Source organism: Pygocentrus nattereri, chromosome 4 (genome assembly GCF_015220715.1).
Source record: "Pygocentrus nattereri isolate fPygNat1 chromosome 4, fPygNat1.pri, whole genome shotgun sequence".
Classification (NCBI taxonomy): Eukaryota; Metazoa; Chordata; class Actinopteri; order Characiformes; family Serrasalmidae; genus Pygocentrus; species Pygocentrus nattereri.
Genome location: NC_051214.1, coordinates 33,682,294 through 33,703,958, shown reverse-complemented (window position 1 = coordinate 33,703,958; position 21,665 = coordinate 33,682,294). Strand labels below are relative to the sequence as shown.

General features: G+C 38.0%; 2 protein-coding genes across 3 annotated transcripts in view; both read left to right on the top strand.

The window, feature by feature from the left end:
* Positions 1-412: 412 nt before the first annotated feature.
* Positions 413-6,470, top strand: ubxn2a (UBX domain protein 2A). Of its 2 annotated transcripts, none has more exons than XM_017683714.2 (7): positions 413-557; positions 1,246-1,308; positions 2,212-2,335; positions 2,478-2,587; positions 3,160-3,297; positions 5,073-5,234; positions 5,557-6,470. In XM_017683714.2, exons 2-7 carry the CDS (start codon positions 1,265-1,267, stop codon positions 5,738-5,740), a joined length of 762 nt encoding a protein of 253 aa, XP_017539203.1. In that variant the 5' UTR covers positions 413-557; positions 1,246-1,264; the 3' UTR covers positions 5,741-6,470. The 2 variants fall into 2 exon arrangements, with proteins under 2 accessions (XP_017539203.1, XP_017539210.1); XM_017683721.2 differs by having other exon boundaries at positions 434-557; positions 2,205-2,335.
* A 3,092-nt stretch (positions 6,471-9,562) lies between these two features.
* Positions 9,563-21,665, top strand: part of mfsd2b (major facilitator superfamily domain containing 2B) — a 33,459-nt gene continuing 21,356 nt past the window's right edge. The window contains exons 1-4 of the mRNA XM_017683783.1: positions 9,563-9,622; positions 11,408-11,603; positions 19,047-19,172; positions 20,464-20,588. Of these exons, the coding sequence (XP_017539272.1) occupies positions 11,433-11,603; positions 19,047-19,172; positions 20,464-20,588 (422 nt within the window). The 5' untranslated portion in view covers positions 9,563-9,622; positions 11,408-11,432. The remainder of the gene's footprint in view (positions 9,623-11,407; positions 11,604-19,046; positions 19,173-20,463; positions 20,589-21,665) is intronic.

Genomic DNA, 21,665 nt, shown 5'->3' with positions numbered 1-21,665 from the left:
CACTGAGATGCACATAAAACGTACAGAGAGGAAAATGTGTAACTGCTTGGTTTTAAGATAATCAAGTGCTTTTGTACTGTTTGAAGCAGAAATACTGTGCCTATCGTTTAATTTCTTGTTTAAAGCTAACGACAATATCATTTGTTGTTAGATGTACTTTTGCAAATGGGTAACTTTGCAGTGTAAGAAGCCTGATCAGAAAATAATCTTATTTATTTATATATTACTAGACATGCACATGGCGCTTAAAGAAAAAAGGTTGCACTAAGAAACAAACAACTGGCTTGCAAAATATAAAAAAAATAAATAAAATAATGCATTACAATAAATAATTACTTTAAAAAAGGACAATTACATTTTGGGAGAAAATCATTTCTTTAAAAAAAATCCTCAATTTCTTTTCTTTTCCAGGCATTAACAAATGTTACGTCATCTGGTGGACGTTGACGTCAGAGCAATGGCTGTGCAGCTGTAGTGTGGGGAAAGGTGGCGTTGCTGACAGAAACTTTGAAGCTCGAGACACATCTGTATGAATATATGAATGGAATCCCAAACTGGTAACGATTTACAGTTCTTTTATCGGAATCGATATGTTTTGAGTATGACACGGCGGTTATTAGCTGTGTTTATCTGAGCTAATCTAGGCGTCCACTGCGCTTGCGTGGTCCGCGCACTCTCCTTATGTAATTTTGCGCACCGGCTACAGTGTCTTGAGTGATTTTGGTAATAAAGGTATATTTTTGGTTGGGTATGATTTTCATTCGTAGTCTGGGGCGCAGTCGAAGCCTGGCGTATTGCCATGTGCATTTCAAATGGTGTGTATTGACCTCACACGACCATCTTTCATCGCATTAATGCGGTTCAAGTCAGCGTTGCCCACTGGTTTTCAGCGTTTTCGTTGTCTTTTTTTGTTAGTTTATTGGGTTTTTAATCGCCATTCATTATGGAATAAGCATTATATTGTCATCTCAGAGGGCACAAGGCTGGGAGAGGCAGTCTGGTCTCTTAAAGATACAGAATAGGAGCTACTTCAAAATAGCCCCCATGTAACGTGAAACGAACAGGCATGTTCTGTTTTGCCAGGGCTTTCTACCAGCAGCCTGAATGCAGGCTGTGTCACCTTTTCACTCATTTCTATGAGTGACTATATGACTGAATGTACAAGTGGCACATTGTTCAATTTCAGTTTCTCAATTCTACTTTGTGTTGTCACTCAAAGCAAATGTCTTCTTTTTGCGTTTCAAGATGGAAAAGAGAAGACGTGATGAAAGATATTGATTCAGGGGAAAGAGGCAAGGATGGCCCATGGTGAGCCTAATATCCCTACACTGTTTCAGTATTAACTGTTAAAGTTTGATACCATTTTCCCTACAGGTATCATCATCTGCTATGATGATGCTTGGATGTTACAGTAATGTGCACTATATGTCCAAAAGTATCTAGACACCCCTTATTATTCATGTGAATTCAGCGAATTTAAAGTGCAGACATCGCAGACATGTTTAAATGCACACACGCAGCTTAATCTCCACAGAAAGCATTGCCAATAGAGCAGGACATTCTGGAACGGTCACACATGAGCTTAAATCACCACGCCTAATGCCAAGCATCAACTAGAGAGGTATAAATCCCACCAGCATTGGGCTGTGGAGCAGTGGAACTGTATTATCTGGAGTGATGGAGCAGTAATGAATACATTTGGGATAAGTTGAAGCAGGGGCATAGCTGTGTGGGGGCCTGTTCCTCGCCTGGAAGCCAGCTTCTAAGTTGTAAAACAATGTCTCAGACATCAGGCAACATAATGTAATGGCTTGGTGCACAGTCAAAGCCTGGCATATTGCCATGTGCATTTTCAGCTTTTAAAAACGATCAACTAGGGGGGAGCAACTAAAGGACAGGGTCCAGCACAGTTTAGTGATTTATCTGCTCTAGAACGGCAACTAAACTTGGTTACTAGCTGATGAGTTGAATCAGGTGTTCCTTTAGAATGCAGTATTTCACATCAGACCACACTGATTGACCATTTACACACTCCTTAATGGTTGAATTATTCAGATTGCAAATTGAAAAATTGCTGAAGATCCACTTTAATTTCAGGAGAAATATTGGATACAGAGGTGTCTAGAGACATTTGGACATGTAGTACATGTTTCTCAAAGTCCTACTTTATGGTCTCACCATCATTACCCTTACCGTGTAATGAGCTCTTAGGTGTGATGGTGCTCAGAATGATGATGACGAGGAGGAGGAGACCCCCATGAGACCCAGTTTCTCTGTGGAGGATCTTCTGGATGAAGTGGAGAAGATTGGGAGTGTCTCCACGGGTGGCAAGAAGGTTCAGTAATTTATAGTTCTCAAACCATTTTGGCAGCTTCAAAATTCAAAGCCATGCTGCTTGTGACTATACATGTTGAAGTGAAAAACATCTATTGTCTTGACTTCAAGATTGCTGTGCTCAATTGCTATTCGTAATGCAGGTGGAGATTGTTGTGAGACTGTGGAAAGATGGCTTCACTGTGAATGATGAGGATTTGCGCAGCTACACCTTGGAAGAGAACCAGGAGTTCCTTGAAGCTATTAAACGAGGGTAAGACCTGTACTGCAACTATATGTGACAGCATTCATGGTAAATGCGTCATCAGAATCACTTTGTTGGCCTACTATAATATGCATACTAGGAATTTGTATTTTTAAGAGGTGCATACATTTGAAAATGTGCATACATAAGTTGACAGTACTGAAAATAATAGAACTAAATAATTTATTTTTTAATATCCAAATCACAATTTAAAAGAGTGCAATTTTTCAAATCGCAGGAGCTGCAATTTTAATTGCATCTTACATTATTCAACATTGTCTTAAAACATTGTATGTGGGGAAACACTAAACACTAAAAGCACAGAGGTTGGGAACTACATTCAGCATCCAGTCCCAAAAAAATGTATGTGCTCTGCATTTCTGGTGCAAAAAAAGGCCTTTTTTGAAGATATTTTCCCCAAATCATTGAACCCTAAAAAATAAATAGTAAACTAATAATACAAATAAGCACAAAGGCAGACACAGCGAGTGTAACAAAATATGCCGTATCCATAGTATTTAAACTAAAGCACATCTCCAAGCATCCTCTCCAGTGTACTCAGCAAGAACATCTTTTTGCAGGGAACTGCCTTTGGAGCTGGAGGGGAGAGCAGAGGATGAGGAGCTGGAGGTGAATGTGGAGGACATGAAGGATGAAATCTATGTTCCAAAGAAGAAGACATTTCTTCCCTTTACTGGCAGAGGCTATAGACTAGGCAGGTAAAGAAAGCATTTTCAATGGTTATACTGACTGTCATTGCATGAATGTGACTTTTCATTGCTGGGTATGAATTGTGCTTTTTACTGTGCAACAACACTGTGATTCAAAACCATTTGTCGATGGATTCCAGGCCTTAAAAGCCACTGTTCCTTGCTGTTTACAAACTGGGTCTAAAATTATAGTCCTCCACAGAATCTCAGGTCTTCCACTTTAGTATACTTGGTCATCCATTAAAACAAATCTCATGGATTTTGCAACCTTGCTAGTTCTAGTGTTATTAGGAAATTCATTACTTTTATTATACTGACCAGATTGCTTCATTACTACCAAGTATTGAAAAACTACATGTCATTCAATACCATATTTAGAAGTAGTCAATCTTAAAAATGTCCATGAGCCTAAAAGCATGCTTGTTCCAAAATCTAGACTACCTTTTTCCACCATGGAGAGGCCAGGACTAAATCTGGGTATCCTTCAAAATTGTTCCATTCCAAAACTTATATGTTGATCATAATAATGAACTATATATTTTTTATGTATTCTTTTAAAATACAAACCTAAAGTGGGTATGCCTTAAAACAGAAACACGTGTGAAGTGCTGGATTGGGTATATTACTGCAGTCATTCTCTAACCAAGATGCACTGGCATTAATGACATGCATACAAACTGTAATTTAGAAAGACAAAGCTTTCACTATGTTCCTGGCAGTTTAATCCCTATCTTTATTTAAGTGTATTTTAAAACATTTATATCTTTTATATGTACTCTGTTTATAACCCTTTCTCATTTGTCAAAATTAAGTTTTGTTCAGGTTTGCTTGAACCATCTTAAATAGATTGTGAATTTGGCAAATTCTTGAGTTGTCAGTGCATTAGAAATCCACTAGATGGCCTCTTGGATCTTTTATTTGAGATAATGTCATTTGGTAAGTTAAGGATTAGCTGAAGAATAAGATATGTTTTACTTCTTAAACAACATGCTTATTGGTTAGTTATTACCATAAAGCTTATTATTCAGTAGCTATGACTTATTTAGTAACTACTATAAAACTACTATGTACTGTAAATACTGAAAATATGTAATGAGAGTCTTCAAAACACATAGCCTGTGGAGGCTGAAAGACGAGAGAATTAGAAAAACAGTACCCTGCCAACATATTTACAATAATTTTAAAAGGTGTGCAGAAATATAAAAGCACAGGAAAAATAGGCTATTACACATTAACACATTACGTTTCAGCAAAGCTCACATAAACACAATCTATTTTGTAAAGTTATTTTTCAGGTCTTTTTTTTTTTTTTAAACATTGCACTTAGGGTGGTCTCATGACACCATGATTTGACCCATATTCCATATCGTCACTATCCAAAAAAATAATATCTCCAAAATGATAAGTTTACAAGAGAGGGCAAAAATGTTCTTTGCTTTCCATGTAAGTTAATGGAAAGAGATTTTTGTCACAGCCTTTTTAGAGCATTTCTTTTAGTCATTATCAAATTTTCACACTGTAAAAGACATTTGCCAAGTTTAAATGATGAAGAGAAGTTAAAAATCTAAAAAAAAATGGAGATAAATGGTTTTCTTTGGACAGCGACATTATACAGGCCCTTGAAATTTAAAGATTTAATTGAGTCCTAAATGTTAAGTATGCTGTTGTTTGTAAAATGATATCAGTACAACAGCAAAAGACCGCAAATATTGAAGCATCCAGCGCTGTAAAGCATGCTGTGCTGTTTGGAATTATTCATGCTGCATTGATTCTGTCTCTCTTAGTGTGGCGCCACGCGTTGTGGCCAGGTCTCGGTCAATACACGAGGACTGCTCAGGCCCTGCTGTCCCACCAGTGCCGCTGGACGAAAACCTGCCAATTACCTCGCTCCAGATCTGGCTGGCGGATGGCCGTCGGCTCGTCCAGAGGTTTAACCTTTCTCACCGGTGAGTGTAGCGTGCGCAGATTTGACAGTGTGTTGCTAGAATCAAATCTTGCAGGTTGTAATAGTGCAGCTCTGAAATTCTACACCTAAGAGCTTTTACATAACTTCAATTCAGCATTTATGTAATATAAGCCGCCCTTTAAAATGGAGGGAAAAAACAGTAAGCCTCATCCTTGCTGCAAATCAAATCAGCTTAGGGAAGATTTAACATGTGGCGTCATAGCATGTAAGGATTTTCCGGCAATGGGCTTTAATGTGCTTGTTGTACTGGTGGGCTAAGAAAGCCATAAAGAGTGATGTACATCCATATTGTGCCATTCTAGAATCAGTGATGTCCAAGATTTTGTGGAGAAGGCCCAGACAACAAGCTCTCCATTCATCTTAACCACATCTCTGCCTTTTCGGGAGCTGACAGAAGGGGATCTGAGCCTAGAGGAGGCTGACCTGACAAATGCTGTGATTGTCCAACGGCCACTCAACAAACAAGCACCCTTCGGTCACTCCTGACTGAAGCTAACAGGAACAGAAATGCGCAGATCCACTGGTCATCCACTTTGGTCACCTTAAAGCACTGAGAAACAGTTCACAACATTTTCAACAGCACAACAGCTCCCAGTATTTGAAAGTTTAAAAGCTGCTTAAAGAATCCTTACCATCTCAAACTTCCTAATTAATCAATATAGTGAAAATATATCCTAAGAACTTCACATAATGATGAATGGAAGAAGGACATTAATGAAAGAAAATCAATGACTTTCACCTTACGTTTTCATTTTCCAGAAGGAAGGCAATAATGAGGACTCCCTGGCCTGTTGTCACTTGTAAATGCTGCTGCATATAGCTTGAACCTTGCAAATATTATGAACTTTATTGGTGCAGTACTTATTTCTGACTGTCATTCTTTATTCTTCCCTAGCTGGATGCCTTGGCCTCCTCTGATGCAATGCAGTATGCACAAGCCACGTCTTTAATATCAGCGTTCAATAAATATCTTGAAACTGCTGTCTGAGCAGTAAAAATAGACACAGACTGCACTTCTCTGTGTTTAGCACAGGCTTGATTGCATTTTGCCTTACCACAGCAGTGAGACTATTTTTGTGTTGAAATGTTTGCTGGTATGTTGTAAGCATTAAGGCAGAGTTTATTTGCAATTCGCAGACATGTATATGCACTTTGCCTAAGTGAGACGTTCTTTTGTACAGGAACTCTGCGTGCAATAAATCTATTTAACACTTGAGCTTTACTTGTTTCTTATTATTCACTGTTTTTAAAGAGAAAAAGACCAGAGTCTTTTCTAACCTAGATTGTTTGCTCCATATAGTCTCTTATGCCTTAATAGGCTTGGAACATTTTCCTCCCAATACACAGCATAATGTCCCATTACTCATGTTCAATATTTAACGAGGGAAGACTGGAATAGATTCTCTGTGTCTGAGCACATGAAGTGTTCAGTTGGTGGTTAATACTGGCCTACTCCATAAACATTTCTCAAATCTAGGTTTTACACTTAGACTTTAAAACCTGTCATCACCTTTCCTTGGATGGGCTAATAGGCATGCTTAATCAACAAAATGACACATTCAGGGCATTTTCAGATTTTTTCCCCCCAGTATTGTCCTGTAAACTAGCATTTCATGTCTGTATTTATTTTCATGCATTGTTTAGCATTAACTGTAGACCTACACTCATAATGCAGAGCATATGGCTAATTTCCTGGCCAAGTGAGGCCTCGCAATAACACTGGTTTCCTTGACCGGATACAATGTTTGGAATTTTAAAGGAATTCTAATGCCATGTGGGTCCTTGTCTTTGCAAGCAGTAGAGCAGGTATTGTGCTGTCTTGGCTCTGGGGCTATTCATTTTACAATCTACAAAGAATGAACATCCGTTTTCACATTTCTTTCACAGGAAACTTTCAACTGTGATGTTATTTGGTTGACAGTCTACAATAAGCCAGCACTTACAGGCAATTAATTCACCTACATGTTTTAGTGTTTTGATACTTTAAGACACATTCAGACTATAAAATTCATCTAAGTTTCAGTTACAGATTAATTGTATTTCAGTAATAAAACCTGAATGGTTAGAGTGATTACAATACTTATTCACACAAATGGTTGCAGAATTCATAGATTTCACTTGGGCGCTGTTATGAGATGCAGTTCATTTTGTATGTTCCATGTTTGCCTACAAATTTGTGTTGACTCATTAGAAAACTGCATCTCGTGGGAACCTACGATGGCAGGAGCACCAAACCACATTCCTGAAGATCTTGAAGTGTGCAGAGTTTAGTTCCAACACACCTGAGTGTATTCAGATGTTAGATTAGGGGTGCATTTCACAAATCAGCATTTCTCTGTAAACTGCATAACATGAGTACAAAGTGCCAAATGAAATGTTGCCTATTTGTTCTCCTACTGGACAGGGCCTGACCTTTGGTTTAAATTACACTGTATGTGCAAATAGCCAAGATACCCCTTCCAACTACTGAATTCAGCTACTTTAAAGAGACATTCAGCCTAAAATGAGCATGAAATATGTTATTTGTTGTGTTGTGTGTTATAATCTGCAGTGCAGAATTGCATCATTCAGCCTCACTGATTTGACAGAATTCATGATTTTGTATCCTTTTTGATTTTTATCCATCAGTGTTGTCTCACTACAGTACCTAGTATGAATGACAAAAATACATCACACAAACATTGGGATAAAAAAATACACTGATGTACTCTGATGCAGAAGATAATAAATACAGACAAAATATTGAGCTTCCCAGCAGTAACGTTTGCTATCTGGCTTCCACATTCCACTAGCACAAAAAAAGCTATTTCAAACAGCTGTCTTCATATATTTGCCCCAAAGCACTTGTACTTTTTCAAAGATCTATTCCATTTCGTTCAAGATACATCATTAGAAGAGGGTTTCCACAGCATTTTAACGAGAAAATCTCACTATTCAACAGTTATATTTTTTGCCCCTTTGGGGGTAAAACAATTGGCAATTCAAACAAATGCACGCATACAGTTTTAGAATCACTACAGAAAAGCAAAAGCATAAGGGGTAACATCGCTGTCTTGCAGCAAAATTGGCTTCTTGCTAAGGGCAAGAACACCATGCTATAGCAGTAAAAGGCCTTTTACCGTTCTGTTACATTACATTTATGTGATTCCCTTGAATAGCCACACATGGACCTAAGATCGCCATGCTCAAAGCCAAATGTCAGCTAGAGAGGTATAAGGATCCCTCAGTACTGGGCTGTAGAGTAGAGGAATTGCATTCTCTGTAGTAATGGACCTCAAATATCTGTGGGAAAAATGGTCATTTGAGATCCAGTACTAAACATCCGTCGTCAGTTCTTGACAAACTCCCTGTTATTATCCTTGATTTCAGAGACAAGTTGGACATGTAGGCGTCTACGAACTTTTGGACCTATAGCATTTGTGGCTACGTGAGGAATTTCAAACTTCATTTGTTTAAGGCACCCAAGACTGGAACTTATGGAAGTCCAGAAAGACCATGAGGTAGTTTTCATCATTTTCTGGACTGTTATCTTGAGATCACAACTTTATTATCAAGAGATCTCAAGATAACAAAAAGGTGTTCTCGATATCACGCTACTTACTTTTCTTGAGATTATCAAGTTATCTTGAGAAAACAACTTTAAGGCATGATCACATGACAGCATGTCAGTCCAGAAAATGACAACAACTTCATAGCCTCTCTGGACTTAGGGAACTAAACCATTCCCAGTCCTGGTCTTGGAGTCCAACTGTCTTGAACATTTGAATGATTTCCCTTCCATAAAACACCCATGCAACTCAGCAAGGATTTGCAAGTTAGCTGATTTCTTGGGAAACTGATGTGGATGAACTATAGAACTTGGGAAACATATCCTATCAACAGACATACAGTCTATTTAAGAAAAAGAAAATGGAGTTATTTTCTGCCCTCTTTAAGATCAGCCAAGGGTTCTATAAGACTAGACATACGGAAAACTGACAAACTCTTCATTATGAAATCGCTACAGAACGCTCTTCACTGGATCTGTTAACGTGCTATTCAGCGCTTTTCCACCTGGGGGCGCCTTTTTTCCTCTAAGACATGTATTAGCTTCAACAGCACCGTCAGCCCCCTGCGGTTGTGTTTTGTCCACCCGCATTCCGTTAGACATCGCCTCCTGCGCTACGATTGGACGGACTGTTTGCATATATCAACTCTTAGCCAATCCTAGACTAAGTGGCAGGACAATATTACCCAGTGCCAACACTTGAGGCGGGGCGTGTCGGAATGCGGGTGTGAAAAATAACACATTGCCCCCTGCAGTCTCCTCTCTGCTTCATCTGGAATGAGTACACTGGTAAGGGACGCTGCCGTTGCTCCATCACCCAGGTCAGCTATCTCTCTGTGTTTACTGGGAAATTCTGCAGCTCTATCAGATTACCTAAAGGCCCAGCACATGGGAATGTTTGCTTTGTTTACTGTAATGTTTGTTCTTATATCTGGAACCATAAAGACAGAACAGTCATTATCAGCAGACATGCCAAAGACAATGTACTGTGTTTTATTATGAGCTGCTTGTTACCTTCTGTGAGGTTTATCATTTGACAGGTTGGCATGATGCTGTGAGAGTTTAATTTCACATTGTTTATGTGTTTGCATTAAGGATAGGCATCTGTAGGTAGGGGTATGTGTGGGGTGAGGGTTGTTAAATCTGTGATGTATGTGCTTGTACATCCTTGTGTTAGCATATATGTGGATAAATTGGGTTTGGTTAATGAGCCTGTTAAGAAGAAGTCAGACTGGAACACGTGAGTGAACTGAACCCAATATAACAGAATAGAAAGGAATACCTTTATTGCCATTATAAAGGTATAACAAGATTCAGTTAGTGAGGGTTGATTTTGATGATTTAGCAATAAAGTAAAATAATATATAATAGAAAATCATATTTACAAATAACAAAGAAGAACAAATAATGTACTTGGTGTGAACACACAAAATGCTAAAATAAATTGGTATTATATTTGGTTGTTGAAGCCTCTGTAATGTTATGCTAGCTATATGTGTATATATATATATATATAATGTTGAAATCTGGACTAGTCCAACACTAGCAGCTTCTTTGTTTGATAGATTTGGTGGTCTAGCAGGTGTTGCAAAATATGGTCGGAAACCCATTTTTTGCAGCTGTCAGAACAAAACCTCACATGTCTGAAATGGTAACTGTGTAGGAGAAGTCTGCATATTTTCAAAGTCCAATACAAGGGATACAAGGTTTTTTTCTGACAACAGTGATAGATGTATATGTACAGACACACACAGACAATTGTATTGGGACACACCTTTTAATCAAGCACAGTGCCAATGACGTAGTGTAAAACATGCCACCACTGGACCCTGGAGCAGTGGAAATGTATTCTGTGGAGTGATGAATCATGCTTCTCAATCTGGTGGTCCGACGGACAAGTCTGGATTTGGCAAATGCTTGGAGAACTTAACCTACCTGACTGCATTCTGCCAACTGTAAAGTTTGGTGTAGAAGGGATAATGCTATGGGGTTGTTTCTCTTAGTTCCAGAGAAGGGAAATATTAATGCGTCAGCATACCAAGACATTTTGGACAATTATGTGCTTCCAAGTTTGTGGGAAAATGACTGTGCTCCAGTGCACAAAGCAAGGCCCATGAAGGCATGGTTGGGTGAGTTTAGTGTGGAAGAACTTGGTTGGCCTGCACAGAGTGCTGACCTCAACCCCTTTTGGATGAACTACAATGGAGGTTGTGAACCAGGTCCAACTTCAATGTCTGACCTCACAAGTGCTCTTCCGAATGCATGGGCAAAAATTCCCAAAATCATACTTCAATATATTGTAGAAAACTTCCCAGAAGAGTGGAAGCTGTTATAGCTGCAAAGTGGGACCAACTCCATATTAATACCTATGGATTTAGAAAGGGATATCATAAAAGCTCCTGTAGGTATGATGTGCAGGTATCCCAATACTTTTTGTTCACATAGTGTAAATATATCTATATCCAGTTGTCAAGGTCACAGAATTGATAATACCTATTTACAATAGTCTAAAACATTCAGAAATAATAAAAGTATTTGTATCAAAAACAGTACTGAAAGAAAGTTTGGGCATGCCTCTGAGTTGGCTCTTCCCTTCCTGGCCCCAGGCCAAGGCTGTGAAGCAGCATGTGAATGGACGCTGGGAGGACTGCAGTCGTAACTGAGGGCCAGAAGACACGAGCCTCTGTTTCTCGACCTGTCACTCTCACAGTCATGGCTAAGGGGAAGAAGGCACCGGCTGGCTCAGGGGACAAGCTAATAATGAAGCATCCTGAACCTGCCTTCACCAAAGTCCCAGTACAGGTAAGCCTTCTGAAGATTTCACAATGGTGCTACCTAACTTCCTACTTTATCTCTTATCTTGCATTAGATGGCCATCTTTACATTATTATGGGTTCAAGGGAGGATCCTGCTATTCTGTTAGCCGTATCGTGTTATTATCTGAGACCAAGGCAGGTATACAGGAGAACATGTGTTGAACAGGATGTGTTGAAGTGTTTTGCTAAATGTGTGGTATGACAAAAGTCTGAGCGTTGGTGTGCAGGTGGATTTTTTTTATGGTATGTGGAAAGACATGTTTTAATGAGTAGAAGGAATGTTTTCAGTACTTTCTGATTCTTTCCCAGCTCAAATGTCCCCAGGCAGCTTAGATGAGAGATAAAGGGTGAAACTCAACAGTATATATAACTGTGTAGTTCCAGTGAAATGACTAATATTTCTGAGTACATTGCAAAGTTGTATTGACATAGCATCTTAAAGGTTATGCTGTAAGCAAAGGACATATATATATATATATATATATATATATATATATATATAATGCATATGTGTGTGTGTGTGTGTGTGTGTCACTGCTGTCGGAACAAAACCTTGTATCTCCAAAATGGTAACTTTGCAGCAGAAGGAAAAAACATACTTTACCTTTAATGTAATTCAATGGAACCAGATGTCTTCTCAGGTCAGGTTTCTTTTGGTCCATTCATCATGGAATTTACACACAATGTAAAGCGCAGCAGGTATTTTCAAATTATGTCAAAAACTGAAAAACGACAAAAATGGAGATGTGAAGTTTTGTTCCGACAGCAGCAATGTATACACACACACACACACACACACACACACACACACACACACACACACACACACACATATATATATATATATATATATATATATATATATGGCAAATTTACTAGCTATGCAAAATGATTAATTAACCTATATCTTTTATGCCTTTTAATAAGTTTTGTTGATAATGATAAAATTAAAAAATGATTAAAAATTATTAGATTAAAAAATGGTTTAGACCTAAATGCTCAAAACTACTGTGAAACATTGTCTCACACAGGAAACAAAAAAGGAAATTTGTAAATATTCCTTGTAATAAGCTCCTGTGAAGTAGCTTTTAGAGACATAAAATGCTTTGGATGTCTGGTTCCTATCATTAACATTGTTAGCAATTCTGATTTGGTGAGTTTCTCTTGAATGGGGCATTTTACTAAACCTCTCCAAATGACTTTGTTTACATCTTAAGCATTGAATTATGCAGACATTTTGAAAATTCCCCTCTAATTCATTTATGTGGATGCAAAGAATTAATCCGTGATAACAAGGGATGTGTTATGAATTTATCCCTAAATATGTGAAATGCCAAATGCTGCTTACATTATGATCATCTTATCTGCCACATAAAACGCCATCTGTTATATTTAGCCATATTTGCTCAGCAAATTAGGCTAATGTTCAGAAATTTGTGCCCTGCCTCAGTTCTGAAGCACTAGTGTGATCAGAGCAAAAGCTGTTGTGTTAGGCAGGATGGAGAGAAAAGCTGTTCAACATGGGAGCTGCTCAAGTGACAAATAAATGCAGTGTGTCTATATTTAAAAATAGCACATAGTGATTTACATCCAAAAGAACTTGCCTTTTCATTCTAAAGGAAGAAGCAGTGCATAACCACCAGGAGAATCTCAAAGCAATGTGACCTTCAGATGTGGAGCAAAAAGAGAGAGCATGTGAGGCTGCCAAGCGGAATATCTGTCAGCTTCTCTCATACTGTGCTCTATTGGTGACCCACTCACTGAGCAACTATGGGGAAAATGGTAGTTGTACATGTGTCAATAATATATGGGGAAAAGCACTCTCAATGCATCTCTTGTTCTCACAGATCTCATCACAAGAAAAGAAGAGACCCCTTGTGGTCGAGTATAGAATGATTTAGACAGCCATGGTAGAGAATAGATTCAGAGAAATCAAATTACCCTGAGAGAAACAAAAGGCAAAGGTGGATAACACTATAAATATGTGGTGGTAGAATCTCTTACATCCATCTGCACTGACTCATTTCACACAGAGCTGATACCTAACTATGGCAAGAGGAATGTAGAGGATGTTTTTACACAGTAGTGTTGGAGATTGTGGATTGCATACAGTTAATCTGAAGGCATTAGGCTAGAGTCTTAAAGCAGAAAGGCCACTGCATGTAAATAAATGGATAGGCGAACATCTGCCGCAGTAGTGCTGATCATCTGTTTTCGAAATAGTGTTTCACACACAAAACCGTAGTCCACTTAGTTTTCTACCCTGAGTATTTAAGAATGTCTGGATTAAGAAACAGCAAAGCCCATACAGGAAATGAATATGTACATATACATATACTTCCTTACATCCAAACTATATGTGCAGTATGTGCCAGTATATGTGATGACTTCTCGTATGGAAGAAAAATACATGCACACATACTACACATATCCAAAATATATGTGTTTTAAATGTCCATACACATTTCTCACAGACAAAATATTCAAATATATGTACAATATATGACTAATATATATAATGTCTTCCCATATGGAAGAACAAATCGATGTACAAAAACTCCATTACATCTAAAATGTTATGTAAAATATGACAATAGATGTGATGTTGTCCCACATGGAGGCATAATAAATGTACATATATAATATAATATACATATAAATGTCCTCATAGCCAAAATATAGGTGTAGTACATCTCAAAATATGTGAAATTCCAACTGGTTCAGTGTGCTATCAGAGGACATATGCTTGGAAATTCAAGGTGAATTTCACTTTGCTGGCCCACTGACGAAATACACTGGTAAATCTCACCCGTCATAAACCCTTAAACCCCTTATTATGTCATCCCAGGCTGCGCTCTGCAAACATGCAGCACGCACAATCAGCTTAGAGCATCATCTGTGGGATATAAAGCAACGAATAAAATGGATTCTGTGTAATTAAATTGCTTTCTTCAAGCTGGCTTTCCTAACACAGATTAAGCCTTAGGCTTGGGCTACAGCTATATGATGCTGCTGAGAGGGCTCTTCAATTGAAAACCCAGTGACATGAGGAGATCTGGTTTTACTGGAATTCATAGGCTGCTACAAAAGATGAAAACACACTTTTTCCATGTTAGTCACAGCAACAATAGAAACTGCTTCTCATTTTTAGGTAATGACACCCCATGTGGCCAACCACATGCCAAGCAGCAAGCCAGTATTGACTGGCTAGCAAAATAAATAAAAAAATAAATTGCTATTTGCTTTACCTTTGACGGATTGGCACTGGGAATCTATGAGATCAGGCAATGGATGAGTCAGATTCTTTCAGTCTCACCCTTTCTGACTGCGTGTCAAGCTAGTTGTCTAGATAACTACCAAAAAGTACTTAGTTAGCTTTGTGTCCTTTGATTCCTGGCAGCTTTCCCTTTGGTGCCGTATTGTAGTAATTGTAGTGTGTACTATCTGTAAGGAAGTCGGATATTTTGTGCCCAGACTGAATGATTTCCTGTTTGTGTTTGTCATGATAAGATATCAGCAAATGTCTGTGAGAAAGAGTGATCAGACGTTAGTGCCATGTCGTAGGAGAGGCAACAATTAGGTTAGAGCTGAATATACAACTTGAATGATTCACATCAATGTCCTAAGAAATGATTCATCCTAATCTTAATCTTCATTTTAATCACAACACCTATGTAATTAGTTGATATATTTAATATTTCTCATTTTGAGATGGCTGTAGGAATATTATAAGATTGCTTACCATCCCCCCCCCCCCAAAATCTTTCCATAGTGCAATCATTGAGGTGTAAGCAAAGCCATTCAGAGTGGTTTGATGTGAAATGGTTCACTGTAGAGAAACTCAGATTTCTTTACAGGTGTTGATAGGAACTACAGTGTCTTCCGTGCAAATATAGCCATTTTGTTTACCATCCAAACAGTTTTCACATGTGATGTTGAAAAATAGTCAGAAAAATTGTAAAAGTTTTCTTTATTATTTGGTCTCTTTTGCCCTACATGTTCTTATTCTCATCGTATGAATGCGTTAAAATAGCTTTGAGAGACGTTATACACGTCAGACGCCTGGTTCCTATCACCGCTGCAGTGAATTTCGACTCAGTATGTTTCTCTAGAGCAGAGCATTCCACATGAACTAGTCTGAATGGCGAACATCTTAACTATTCATTTGTTGTACAAATTCCTCTTTTGTAGCTTGAAGCAGTTTGAGGCGATGGTGTGATGATGCAGGCACCAATAAGTCTTGGTTGCATTTAGTCTACAGAAACCATTTGCAAATTTGATTATGTGGCTGAACCTTTGCTTTAAGATTATAGATAGTAAATGCAGATCTAAGTTTAATACCAATGCCACTAACTTGCAGTTGCAGAGTAATTGTAGTGTAAGGAAGTGGAGAGATTGCACTTAGGAGATTGAGTTTGTAGTCATTCGAGCACATACTTTCTTTGGTCTTTATGTCAGGCACGCCATCCTTTTGAATAATTACATGGCAGTCTCCTGGTAATTGTGCTTCTAGAAGCCATCCTGTTTTTTTAAGATGGGGAAAGTGAGAGAGAGCAAGAAAGAAAGAAAATGAAAAATCAACCAGTTAATTATAGCGTCTTTTGAAGGTCGATTGGCTTTGCCCTCTGTGGTTGTTTTGTTGCTGCCCTTCTCAGGCACAGCCCTGAGGGAAAAGAGAGTGCACGGGGATGTCCAAAGCTGGTTCACATCGTGCAGATGAAGGAGCAGGACGAAGCCTGGAAGCGCAGTCGCTCGGTATAGCTCTGTGTTGTATTTTCAGCCGTGCCTGTCTGGCTGTCTCCAGGATCTTAAGAAAAAGACTGTCATAAATACAAGGCTCTCCATACTGTGGTTAGCTCCAAGCCCACTGCGCTTTAATGTGTAAAAAGGATCCCCCTTCCATCCGCTACTACTTCCACCGCACACACTGTCATAAACACGCATTCTTTTTTCTTACTGCCCTCATTCAGAGATGAACGTCCCTTTTAATGTGTGAAAATCATTTACACCCACAGATGTAAACAGAAACACATTTATGCCTAACCTAGTCTCTTTGTAGTGTTGAAAGTTGGTCTCTTTGATTGGCAGGCATGGTTGAACAGTGTTTTTATATCTTGCAAAAGCAGTAGAAGAGGGTTGCTGCTGATGACAGGGTCTGGGGGGCTCCCACATCCCACCCATATGCTAGAAAACTGAGAGTAGCGGGATTGAGTGTGCGGTCACCACATCAGAGAACCATATGTTATGCATATCACCCAAAGCCTCGGTAATGAGCTTCAGAGATGGCTGCACATAAGCAAGGTTTCTGACCTTTAAGCATTTATGCCTTCACTTTAAAACCAACTTCAACAAACGACTTCAGTTGTCATTCACCATCTACTCAGATTTCAGACTATACATTAGCAAACAGATATTGATATCAGCTGTGCCTGCTTTGTTACTCCTACATCTGAATTACATGGAGGTGTGGAAAGATGTTCAGTTTTAATACATGGAATAGGGGTGTAATGATACGTATTTCATGATACGATATCTGTTGTGGGTACGATACGATAAGGCAGTAGTAAAAAAGAAATGGCAGCATTTTGTTACTGCTTTCATTAGCAATTTTTTGGATTTAAGTCCAAATGCCTACTAAAACATAGCTAACACAAAGAAAGAATTTTCATAGAAGATAAATGGAAAAACATTGGTCCATATTTATTAATATCTCCCCACGTTTTTTCTTACATTTATTCTTAAGAGAAGACCGAAGTGTTCCCCGAACCACCCACTTTGAGATCTGTGGAGATTTTGTTTCTATGGCCACTCTCCTTGCTAGGAAACTTATACTTTTGAAGTGGAAATCTCCTATCCCCCCTTCTCACTCTATGTGGATCTCAGAATTGTGTAATGTGGTGAAAATGGAGAAGATTAGAAGCGTTAAGTCAGGTTCCATCCAAAGATTTTATAACACTTGGAACCCTTTTTTTGATTACCTAGACAAGTTGTCTTCATTGGACCTCCCTTAAAATAATATTTCAGGGTTTAAAGTAATTACTACAAATTTTTGGTACATATTTATGTGTCACAGTTTCTTATAAGTTTAATTTGTTTTGAATGACTGACACTTTTTTTTCCCCTTTTATTTCTTTTTTTTTTGTGCAATTATTTATTTATTTCGATTTTAGCAATTTTTTTTATCTTTCTTTTTCCCTTTTTTTTAAACAACGGTCTTGTTTTGTCCTTTTATCTTTTTGCTGTGGTTGTGTGTGATTTCTCTTGTTATAAACCCAATAAAAAGATTATTAAAAAAAAGACCTAAGAAGAAGGCTATGTTAGATTCATGACATGTTCTTAAACTACAGAACTGTTGACATATTTGTGCTCTTGAGTGTGTTTAGATTCTGTTCTTACTTAAAATGAAATCCCAGATAAGAAAACGTTGGTGAAAGTCAAAATCTTCAAGAAAACGGCATAAGAGGGCTTTAAGAAGAAATTTCTTCTAAAGAACAGTTAGTGACTGAGGCCCAAAGTATCTCCAGGAAGGAAGCTTTATGGAAGGGGAAAAAAACCTTCTCAACTTTTAATGGTGGTTAATAGAACCAGATGTTTCTCCAAATTATTTTGGACCAATTCTATTAGTCCATTCATGATGAAATTTTAACACAACGTAAAGAATAACTGCCATTTTCAAATGATTAAAACTTTGAACAAAAATGGAGTTATGATTGTTTGGTCCCAGCTGCAATGAAATGTAAAATGTATATGATTCACAAAAAAAAGCAAGTCAAGCAAGTGTTTTGAATGCATATAAATGTTTGCTTTTATTTTGGCAGTCGTACATGATGTACAGTATATTTTATATGCTGGAAGCTGCAGTTGTGTTTTAAGGTTTGTCTCAGCATGGCTGCCTTTGTGGGAAGGTATGAACTGTTTTCAGAGCAGTCGATTTTCACCACTCCCTGTTCTCCCATCATTGCTCACTAGCAGCTCATCAGTTCATGAGTCACAGTTCATGGTTGATTTCATTTTAAGGCCTTCTCTTTTAGGAATCTCATGGAGTGCTTAATAAAACAAAGTAAACTATTCCCATTTATATCATTATATCTTACAGCATTATGTAGAGCATGCATTGTTTTGCAAAATGAATTGTAATAGGCACATTGTGACACCTCAATTCTGGAACCTTTGCTCATCTACAACTGCTGTGACATCCTATATGTTCCTTTAATGTATTTATATCCAACATGGTTTCATAATTGGCTGCATATCTAGTTTTCTACATCATAAAGTGTTTTTCTTCTTCATGATATGAACTCTTTTATAAATCACCTGCGCAATGGTATCCAGCTTTGTGTACTATTCATATATGTCGCATTACATGCATGCCATATTTGTCAATGAATACATGTTCTTAAGATCCTTGCTGTTTTATTTGTGTTCACAGACTCATCCAGAGCAGAAGCTCTCCGTCTGCAGCAAACTGTGTTTCGCTATCGGAGGGGCACCTAATCAGGTGGCTGGGAGTGCTACTGCTTTTTTCCTCCAGATATATCTGCTAGATGTTGCTCAGGTAGGATGTGAATTAATTACATGAATACTTTAATATGTTCAGCATTGCCTGAGGATATGATCATAGTGAATTATCTCATTACTAATGCAGCAGATTTGATTCATTTTTCCATTATGTGAAGGCTAATGATATCTTTTGGCTACTGAATAGATTTAGGCCATATCCCACTAGTTCTGTCACAATTATTACATAATCACCTAATCGCAATTATTTGAACTGTATGTAATTAATTAAGCTGATCGCAATCATTAGCCATGTATGAGTATGTTGCAGCAAACTGGGGTACATTTTCTTTATTTGGAATGGAAAACACAGACAAAACCTCTGACTTCTGAGATCAGCAGCTATAAAGCAATTTGCCGTCTCTAGGCATGTACTTTAACAGTTGCATACAGTGAACAAAAAAGAGCATTGAATTGCTAATTGTACTTATTTATATGGCAATAAATTGTCAGCTAAAATGTCTTGATTGTGACAGACCTACAGTCTTGTTGCAAAAGACACCCCTGATCAAATTACACACTGAAAAAAGTGTAACTTTGAATGTACTTGATTCAAATGTGCACTGTAAAAAATGGCTTGTCAGTTCAACTAGTTTTATTCAACCTAAATAAATATTTTAAATGAATGACTATTTTAAACTTTTCTTTTTTTTTTACTTGAATAAAACCAGTTCAGTTGTTTGTTGCTACATGAAATATTTTTAGGTTGATCTGAAAAGCCATTTTTTACACTGTATTCATCGTTTTCATGACAGTAAAATACATTGCTTTAACACAGTTCTTACCAAAAGTTAGTAAAATGAATGTCAGTAATTGGTGTGGAACCCATGTACACATTTGAATCAAGTCAATTCTAAGCAACATTTTTTTGAGTGTTATTATGTTCTGAGTGAAAATAAGTTAACACATCCTATACTAGGAACAAACACCAATACCGTTTTATTCATTTGAGTTTAACATTTGTGGAAAAAATAAAACATAAAATATAAAATGTGCCAAAATCCTTCACAAGCCATCCCAATTTTTTTTAATTCACCTGCAGTTAAATTCAGCTGTAATTGTGTATTAAAATGTGCAGAAGTGTGTTCTCTGTTGAGGATTTGTTAACTTATTTTCAAAAAACGACAAAGCATGTCGTTTGACCAGGGGGCTCTAATTTTTGCAAACAACTGCCTATCCTACTTTTAGTGTTTCTGAAATATCAGTGATCCCTCACTTGCTTTGTGTCTTTGTGAAGGCGGTAGAATCAGTGTCTAATGGTGATGACCACTCCTCCTCTTCCTCTTCAGATAAACCCATTCCAGGCCTCCATGGTGTTGTTCACTGGTAAGGCCTGGGGGGCAGTTAGTGACCCCATTGTCGGATTCTTTGTCACTAAAAGCAGATGGACAAAAATTGGCCGGCTCATGCCATGGTGAGTGGAAGATTCTCTCTGTTCGCTCAGGCAGGCTGTGTCAGAGGCTAGTCTCTGACCTTTATTCCAAGTTCAGCTATTCTGTTGTTTACATGGAAAGCATGCCATTTATCTGAAACACCACACACCCTCACCCCCAGGTTACATTCGATGATGAGAAAGTGCAAGAATTCTAATGCGTTGCCGCCTACTTGCTACATTCCTTATGTGTGATGACACACTTATTAGTGCCAAGAAGATCGTGTGAATCGAAACGATAAAGTCATAATCGGTGGAATTCTTTAAAGGCTGCACCTTCCCCATACCGCTCTCCGTGGACAATGATCCATCAGTCCTCATATCACTGAGGTGTGACATCATAGTGGTAAGAAGGAAGTTGTTAGTGTTTATGTACAGAACATCATGGTAAAACATCACAGGCTTGCCCGGCCAGGGCCTCAGGGTTCCTCTGCTTGTTTATTATGCTACAGCCCAACTGCAACATCAGGAGGGAACATTTAGATAACGGTAAAGATTCTGTAACGCTCCCACTGCAAGGCGCCATGGTCATCAAGGAAGTACACATAAAAAAAAAGTCCCATCAGATCCTAAGCTGAGTATTTAAAAACATCAAAATCAAAATTTAACTCTACAAAATTATACATACTTAGGCCTTTCATCAGAACTCATGATATCTCCACAGTGAGCTCCCCAGTCAGCTCACCGGTATCTTTGACATCTTGACATTTCTTCAAAGGAGGGCAATGTAATCAAACACTTTAGTCTTGAGATATGGTTAGAGAGTAACGCTACTACAGTTCTTTTTCTCATATTGTCTTAACAGTATTTAGGCTTTCAGTACTTTTTGACAGCCATGCTTTCTATAGCTTTTATTTATTCATTTATTTTTAGAAAAAATCTAATTGCACCCCTAGTCCAAATAGGAACTGAAAAATGATCAAAAATAGGATGGACAGAGGGCAAGATTATCTGAGCGCACAGATATCTGAACATATCTTGTGTTTAAGTAGGATCATATTAAACCAAGTGTGGCCATTGCTAACTGGATGCTAGTATGTCTAGAACATCATGAAACAC